Source organism: Acipenser ruthenus, chromosome 29, assembly GCF_902713425.1.
Source record: "Acipenser ruthenus chromosome 29, fAciRut3.2 maternal haplotype, whole genome shotgun sequence".
NCBI classification, from domain to species: Eukaryota; Metazoa; Chordata; class Actinopteri; order Acipenseriformes; family Acipenseridae; genus Acipenser; species Acipenser ruthenus.
In genome coordinates, this window is record NC_081217.1 from 17,353,883 (window position 1) to 17,362,343 (window position 8,461).

An 8,461-nucleotide genomic window follows, 5' to 3' on the forward strand; every position below is an offset into this window, starting at 1 on the left:
GAATCTGAATCAGCTACAGTATTTCTGTCAGGCGCGTATGTGTTAAATTAGCTTTTCTCCCCCCACATATGGCTTTAAAGGTACACATGTATGCACACGTGCAGACATACAGACGTGCTCAAATTTGTTGGTACTCTTACAGCTCATTGAAATAATGCTTCATTCCTCCTGAAAAGTGATGAAATTAAAAGCTATTTTATCATGTATACTTGCATGCCTTTGGTATGTCATAGAATAAAGCAAAGAAGCTGTGAAAAGAGATGAATTATTGTTTATTCTACAAAGATATTCTAAAATGGTCTGGACACATTTGTTGGTACCCCTTAGAAAAGATAATAAATAATTGGATTATAGTGATGATTTCAAACTAATTAGTTTCTTTAATTAGTATCACACATGTCTCCAATCTTGTAATCAGTCATTCAGCCTATTTAAATGGAGAAAAGTAGTCACTGTGCTGTTTGGTATCATTGTGTGCACCACACTGAACATGGACCAGAGAAAGCAAAGGAGAGAGTTGTCTGAGGAGATCAGAAAGAAAATAATAGACAAGCATGGTAAAGGTAAAGGCTACAAGACCATCTCCAAGCAGCTTGATGTTCCTGTGACAACAGTTGCAAATATTATTAAGAGGTTTAAGGTCCATGGAACTGTAGCCAACCTCCCTGGGCACGGCCGCAAGAGGAAAATCGACCCCAGATTGAACAGAAGGATAGTGCGAATGGTAGAAAAAGAACCAAGGATAACTGCCAAAGAGATACAAGCTGAACTCCAAGGTGAAGGTATGTCAGTTTCTGATCGCACCATCCGTCGCATTTTGAGCGAAAGTGAGCTCCATGGAAGAAGACCCAGGAGGACTCCACTTTTGACAGAAAAACATAAAAAAGCCAGACTGGAATTTGCTAAAATGCATATTGACAAGCCACAATCCTTCTGGGAGAATGTCCTTTGGACAGATGAGTCAAAACTGGAGCTTTTTGGCAAGTCACATCAGCTCTATGTTCACAGATGAAAAAATGAAGCTTTCAAAGAAAAGAACACCATACCTACAGTGAAACATGGAGGAGGCTCGGTTATGTTTTGGGGCTGCTTTGCTGCGCCTGGCACAGGGTGCCTTGAATCTGTGCAGGGCACAATGAAATCTCAAGACTATCAAGGCATTCTGGAGCGAAATGTACTGCCCAGTGTCAGAAAGCTCTGTCTCAGTCGCAGGTCATGGGTCCTCCAACAGGATAATGACCCAAAACACACAGCTAAAAGCACCCAAGAATGGATAAGAACAAAACATTGGACTATTCTGAAGTGGCCTTCTATGAGTCCTGATCTGAAGCCTATCGAACATCTATGGAAAGAGCTGAAACTTGCAGTCTGGAGAAGGCACCCATCAAACCTGAGACAGCTGGAGCAGTTTGCTCAGGAAGAGTGGGCCAAACTACCTGTTAACAGGTGCAGAAGTCTCATTGAGAGCTACAGAAAACGTTTGATTGCAGTGATTGCCTCTAAAGGTTGTACAACAAAATATTAGGTTAGTGGTCCCATCATTTTTGTCCATGCCATTTTTCATTTGTTTTCTTATTTACAATATTATGTTGAATAAAAAATCAAAAGCAAAGTCTGATTTCTATTAAATATGGAATAAACAATGGTGGATGCCAATTACTTTTGTCAGTTTCAAGTTATTTCAGAGAAAATTGTGCATTCTTCGTTTTTTATGGAGGGGTACCAACAAATTTGAGCACGTCTGTATATGATGTCCAGTAATGTTTTATAGTATCGGGACCACATTTCACCGCAGTGTGACTCAGTATGGCAGTCTGGTACTGTGGATGTGAGATGATGGCGGAAAGCCCTCCATGTCTGGAACAACCAGAAGAAGAAACTGATCCTTCAAACCTGGCAGGACTTCCTTATGTTGGGGCTTATTGCTTAATCCATGTGTACTATAAGCAACTTTTAATGCAAACTCTGTCATTAGCTAAACCAACAAAAGGTCTTCCCATGTGATCTATCCAGGCCTGCTTGTGGAGTCACCATGAAGGCTCTCGCTCTCGCTCTGCTCTGCTGTGCTGTGCTGCACTTGACATGGGGCTCCTTCGGTGAGATGATACTCTGTTTATTAATTGAATGTATTTATTTGATTTCACTACTCGTGAATTCATACAGAGCAAGGGCACGAAGCCCTCATTAATACCCTCCAATGAAAACTCAGCAACTGAAGCCCCTGTGCTCCCCAGCATGCAGTTTACACTGCTGTGCTGAACAAGTGAACAATCCCCAAACTCCCGATTGATGTTATAAATCACACAATAAAATAAAGCATTGAAACAGCTGTAAGTCACGTTATTACAATTCATTCAGGAGCTTAACAAATACAAACATTTAAAGTTTAAAAATATTCTTTCTGTCTTTCTTTTAGGATGGATGTTAAGATCATTAGACTCCTGGTCTATCGCTATGTGCTAAAGTTTAATCAGTCTAAAACATATTTTTTTTATAAATGGCTAACATCTCATACGCTCATATTTCCATTTTGACAACATCTCCTTTTATCAATTCATGTTTGAAGAGCTCGATGTGTAGTTATACATAAACAATATTTGTTTTTCCACTCTGCACAATAATTAAAAGTCATTTCCACTGGTTATCACAAGTTATAAAAAGTTATCAATGTGTGCATGACTGTGAGCACTTTAATTGCGAGCTATCAGACGCAGCACTACCTATAGACGACCTGCTCTACAGTGTTTATATTCACTATATTAACCGATGACCCCGCACTTTTTATCTCTAAGGTTAAAAACATTATGCGGGCACGTCATTTTGAACAGTCAAAAATAGGGTGCTGGTGTTTTATTAAATACAGTCGTCTGATTAGATTGGAGGGATGTGAGGGCGTCCTGGATGGTATAAAAGTGGCTGCTTAGCCCCAGTTTCAGTGCATCCAGGAAAGCAGAGGAAGTGGTTGGGAAAGATGATGAAGTGGCTGATCGTTGCTTTGGCGTGTTTGACTCTGTCAGAGGGACTTATCAGGTGAGAACACTTTCATGCTTTTCAACACTGTTATGCATTGTGTGCATTTTCCTCATATGCATCACACCGTGCTGTATGTTGCTTTGATGCTTTTATGTGAGAAATTAAAATGTGAGCTTCTTGCCTCCAGGGTCCCTCTGAAGAAGTTCAAGTCTGTCCGCCAGCAGATGAAGGATAGCGGGAAGCTGAAGGCAATCCATTACACTGATCCTGGCCTCAAGTACCAGGGCCTGCACCCCAATGTCTACGCCACCTACACCAACGAGCCTCTCATGAACTACAATGACGTACGTCCTTACATACTCGTTTCACCCGCAACACTAAAACACTCAATGAACTGCATGAAGAAACCTAGTAAATTCAATGACAAACCCTTTCTCAATGCCTTCCATTAAAGACATTCCTTTTGAAGTTGGGGGCTGGAAGCCAGCACAGAATCACTGCAGAACCCATTTGTTTCACTCCACTTGCAAACCATTGTCAGGTCATCGGCAGCACAGATAAGCAGTCCTAATCTAACGTCGCCTCTTCCTTGTTTGTTGTTGCAGATGTCCTATTATGGGCCCATCACCATCGGGACCCCAGCACAGTCTTTTTATGTCCTGTTTGACACCGGATCCTCCAACCTCTGGGTTGCCTCTACGTACTGCAGCAGCCAGGCCTGCAGTAAGTACAGGGTCTCCTCCATATTACACTTTCCATGCTTTTGTTTTTTCACTTTAACTTAATAATTAGGCCCCCATCCGACTTTAGATTCCTACAGGCAGTGTAGGGCTTGGGTGGGGTCATATTTCCCTCTAACACAAGAAGTGATCTTACAGCATGTACAGCAGCACAAACGTAGTAGAATTAATTTGCTTCGCCTGAGTCAAAGTGAAAATGAGGTCTGCTGAACAAATAGATCAACAGCAACAGTAAAACACCTTTGACACAATTCTCTTTTTTTTCTCAGCAAACCACCCTGTGTTCGACCCCACTCAGTCCTCCACCTGGTCCAGTAATGGGCAGTCCTTCTCCCTGCAGTACGGCACTGGGAGCCTCACTGGGGTCTTCGGCTACGACACTGTCACTGTGAGTACTCCAGGCTTCAGATACACAGAGACGGGGATGTGTGGGTAGAGAAATACCTAGGTAGATAAAGAACGTCTGTTTGGGTATCGAGACACACTCATTAGTTCTATTCAGTTCTACTATATGCTGATTTTTTAATTTTTTTATTAATGATGCTGTTCATTAGATATCCTGCAGGTGGCGTTAGTGTAAATATTTCGTAAGATGTAATCTGGCTGCTCTTACACTGTACGAGACTACACTGACTCTCTCAGCATTCTGGTGGAACAGTTCCCTAACTGACGGTTCTTCCTATTTTAACTCATTAAGTGCAATTGTCCTCACTTGAGGACAGGCTACTTTGTAGCTTTTTTGAGCATTTTTAAGAGCAATCTAGTGGCATTTGTTAACAGCAAAGGTTAAGTCTAAATGTAAATGTTAATTCTACAATTACAGCCCTTCAGATACTTTTATGACACCTCAATGTAAAATAAGAAACTGAAGCCTAACTGATACATTTCTTGGTGTTTTCTTCCCCACAGTGATGATAAATATCCATTTTAATTGTGTTGGGCTTTGTAGCTGGCTTAAAATTTCACTGGTCTTATTATTGTATTCAAAATAGGACTCAGCAGTTTGTAGCCCAACCAAAGCATTTACATTTTTTTGATTTTTTGATGATTTTCTTGTAATAATACGTAAAGAGTTCCCAGATTTGATAGGTCTGCCGCTGCACAGTGCTGCTCAGTCTAACAACTAACTCTCCTGCTGCTCAGATCGGAGGCATTGCCATCAGCAACCAGGAGGTGGGTCTGAGCACCAATGAGCCCGGCACCAACTTTGTGTACGCCCAGTTTGATGGCATCCTGGGCCTGGCCTACCCCAGCATCGCTGCAGGAGGAGAGACCCCTGTCATGGACACCATGATGCAGCAGAACTTGCTGCAGGCCAACATTTTTGCCTTCTACCTGAGCCAGTATGTTTTGCCCCAATACTCTATTGTATTATATTATGTGTCCTGCATAAAAGATTAATTCTCAAACTGAACGCAGTAGGGATTCAAGAAAATGCATGTAATATGGATTAGGGAGTGGTTAACATGTAGAAAACAGAAAGTACTGATTAGAGGAGAAACCTCAAAATGGAGCGAGGTAACCAGTGGAGTACCACAGGTACCAGTATTAGGTCCTCTGCTCTTCCTAATCTACATTAATGATTTAGATTCTGGTATAGTAAGCAAACTTGTTAAATTTGCAGACAACACAAAAATTGGAGGAGTGGCAACCACTGTTGCAGCAGCAAAAGTCATTCAAAATAATCTAGACACCATTCAGAACTGGGCAGACACATGGCAAATGACATTTAATAGAGAAAAGTGTAAAGTACTGCACGCAGGCAATAAAAATGTGCATTATAAATATCGTATGGGAGATACTGAAATTGAAGAAGGAATCTATGAAAAAGACCTAGGAGTTTATGTTGACTCAGAAATGTCTTCATCTAGACAATGTGGGGCAGCTATAAAAAAGGCCAGCAAGATGCTCGGATATAGTGTGAAGTAATGTTAAAACTTTACAATGCATTAGTAAGACCTCACCTAGAGTATTGTGTTCAGTGCAAAGAAGAGCAACCAGAATTATCCCAGGTTTAAAAGGCTAAAAGAATTGAATCTATTCAGTCTTGAACAAAGAAGACGATGCAGTAATCTGATTTCAAGCATTCAAAATCATAAAAGGTATAGACAATATCGACCCAGGGGACTTTTTTGACCTGAAAAAAGAAACAAGGACCAGGGATCACAAATGGAGATTAGATAAAGGGGCATTCAGAACAGAAAATAGGAGGCACTTTTTTACACAGAGAATTCTGAGGGTCTGGAACCAACTCCCCAGTAATGTTGATGAAGCTGACACCATGGGATCCTTCAAGAAGCTGTTTGATGAGATTCTGGGATCAAAAGCTACTAACAACTAAACGAGCAAGATGGGCTGAATGGCCTCCTCTCGTTTGTAAACTTTCTTATGTTCTTATGTTCTTATATATTATTGAAGGGATAGGTAATAATTCTACAGCAGTTTATGATATCATTTATAACTTGTTATAGATACAGTTGGACTTTCTTTTATTAATGCATTATTTTGTTGCTGTTTTTCTTCAGAAATGAGGCCCAAGGTAGCGAGGTGACATTTGGAGGTGTAGATCAGAGCCAATACACTGGTGACATCTACTGGACTGACGTCACTAGTGAGACGTACTGGCAGATTGGAATTAATGGGTAGGTCCTCCTTCCTTATCTCTCTCTATCTTAACCTGACCATGCCATTGCATACAGACGGCAGCTCTACATTTCAAACAGCACTTCACAGGCATTGCTGGCTTCAATACGTCTCCAGACCGCTCCAACTGAAACCATTTCAGACTCGCTTTGAACAACCACTTAAAGCTCAAGCCTAACCGTGTTTATTTTTTAGCTTCTCAATCAACAACCAGGAGACTGGCTGGTGCAGCGGGGGCTGCCAGGCTATTGTGGACACAGGCACTTCCCTCCTCACCTGCCCTCAGCAGTACCTGGGATACCTGCAGCAGTACATTGGAGCTCAGGCTAACGAGAATGGGGAGGTGAGTACACTGGAACTCAACATAACCAGTCTCCACTGTAACTAGGAATTAAATCGCAGCTCAATCTACATACAAATTGTAAGCTGTACTGTGCTTTATATGTCCTTTTTCTTTCAACCGTGTGTGTAAATACTGGCTACAAAAGACTGTAGCAACGTCCTTATTTCTGTCTATTTGTTTTATAATTGTTATTTTGTAATTAAACGTGAGGTTGCATTCCATCTGTGCGATGATTGCATTTTTAAAAATAATGTGATATCTGTATAATGTGAAATAATGTATAATGTGATATCTTGTAACAATTGTAAGTCGCCCTGGATAAGGGCGTCTGCTAAGAAATAAATAATAATAATAATAATAATAATAATAATAATAATAATAATAATTTTTACAGAGCAATTATAAGTGTAACAAAAACATCTCAAATAAAAAGTCAAAAACTTCTATGCAGTTACAAAAACAATCTATTCATGGAGACTCCATTTAAAATATATATTTTGGTGTGTTTTGCATCGGTCAAGGGTTTAGGTTTGATTTGCAATACGTGCTGTATAATCCTAATGTTTGTTTCTTGTTATTTTCAGTACATTATTGATTGCAACAACCTGGCTAACATGCCTACTATTACCTTTAACATCAATGGAGTGAACTTCCCCCTGCCCCCATCTGCCTACACCATCGTTGTAAGTAATGTCCCTTTCCTCTGTGCCTTACAGAGAATCCAGTGTTCTGTCTTGATTGCAGGTTATTACATTGTGTGTGGGGTGTCTCTTATTTTATAGGATGTGATTGGGCAGTTTTGTGTGAGAGAACACCCTCCACACGACAGATCTTGCCCACAGAAACTACTATTAAACACAAACTGTTGTTTTTACTAACTTTAGAATGATGGCCTGTGTTCATGCACAGGATGACATCTCAACATAGGATGAGATGCAATTAGAATTTAGAGAAATACTTATTGGCTGGTTTTTACGTGATTTATAATTATCAGGATTCAATACAGGGCATCCATACCTTCAGACATTACTGGTACATGTGTGCAAACACGTTCAAGTTTAGTTTCTTTTATAAACCCTAATAAAACTCACTATGCATTGCTCTGATGTTTTCCCCCCTGACATTCTTCTTTCTCTCTTCCTCCAGAACAACCAGAACGGACAACAGTACTGCACCAGCGGCATCATGGGTACCTACCTGCCTTCCCAGAACGGCCAGCCCCTGTGGATTCTGGGAGATGTGTTCCTGAGGCAGTATTACTCCGTCTACGACAGGCAGAACAACAGCGTTGGATTCGCCGCTGCTGCTTAAGCCCCTCCCATTCACTCCAGCCTCCGTCCAATCCCTTTATAACACACCTTGAACCAACCAACCAGAATGGCTGCAATGCTAGCCTGGGTTTCACCCTCCACACGCTGTGAGAGAGGGTGTGTTATACAAATAAAAACATACATGGAGCTGATTTAAAATCATGTAAATCATAATTCTAAAAGCAAATTGTTAAATTGATTAAAGCTTATACAAAAATCTAACTCTCTGTGTATTCTTTTTTTTTTTTTTTTAATCCACAATAATGTTGTCTTGATCGTGTTAAGCGAGTAAGCAAACGCATATTGTAATGGATCGCCTCCTAGTGGGGGATGAGTAAATAACACTGACATCAGCGTAAGACCCACACTAAACCTCTCATCTACAGAGCGCGCTGCATGAAAAGTTGTATGGTTTGTGGTTTGCGTCCAGCCCTTGCATTTCCATTTAATTC

The 8,461-nt window shown here is 40.7% G+C and overlaps 1 protein-coding gene across 2 annotated transcripts; it reads left to right on the forward strand.

The window, feature by feature from the left end:
- The first annotated feature begins 59 nt into the window (after positions 1 to 59).
- On the forward strand, positions 60 to 8,220 carry LOC117426791 (gastricsin-like). 2 transcript variants are annotated; one of them, XM_034044808.3, is made up of 9 exons: positions 60 to 3,030; positions 3,161 to 3,317; positions 3,579 to 3,696; positions 3,983 to 4,101; positions 4,857 to 5,056; positions 6,239 to 6,355; positions 6,552 to 6,699; positions 7,284 to 7,382; positions 7,846 to 8,220. In XM_034044808.3, exons 1-9 carry the CDS (start codon positions 2,972 to 2,974, stop codon positions 8,008 to 8,010), a joined length of 1,182 nt encoding a protein of 393 aa, XP_033900699.1. In that variant the 5' UTR covers positions 60 to 2,971; the 3' UTR covers positions 8,011 to 8,220. The 2 variants fall into 2 exon arrangements, with proteins under 2 accessions (XP_033900699.1, XP_033900689.1); XM_034044798.3 differs by having other exon boundaries at positions 60 to 3,317.
- Positions 8,221 to 8,461: the final 241 nt, after the last annotated feature.

Excerpts from the sequence above, each read along its gene's own strand:
- LOC117426791 (XM_034044798.3), top strand. The coding sequence starts at position 3,045 with ATGCTTTTCAACACTGTTATGCATTGTGTGCATTTTCCTCATATGCAT. Across the intron at positions 5,057-6,238 it reads TTTGCCTTCTACCTGAGCCA|AAATGAGGCCCAAGGTAGCG; the intron begins GTATGTTTTGCC and ends GTTTTTCTTCAG. Across the intron at positions 7,383-7,845 it reads CATCTGCCTACACCATCGTT|AACAACCAGAACGGACAACA; the intron begins GTAAGTAATGTC and ends CTCTTCCTCCAG.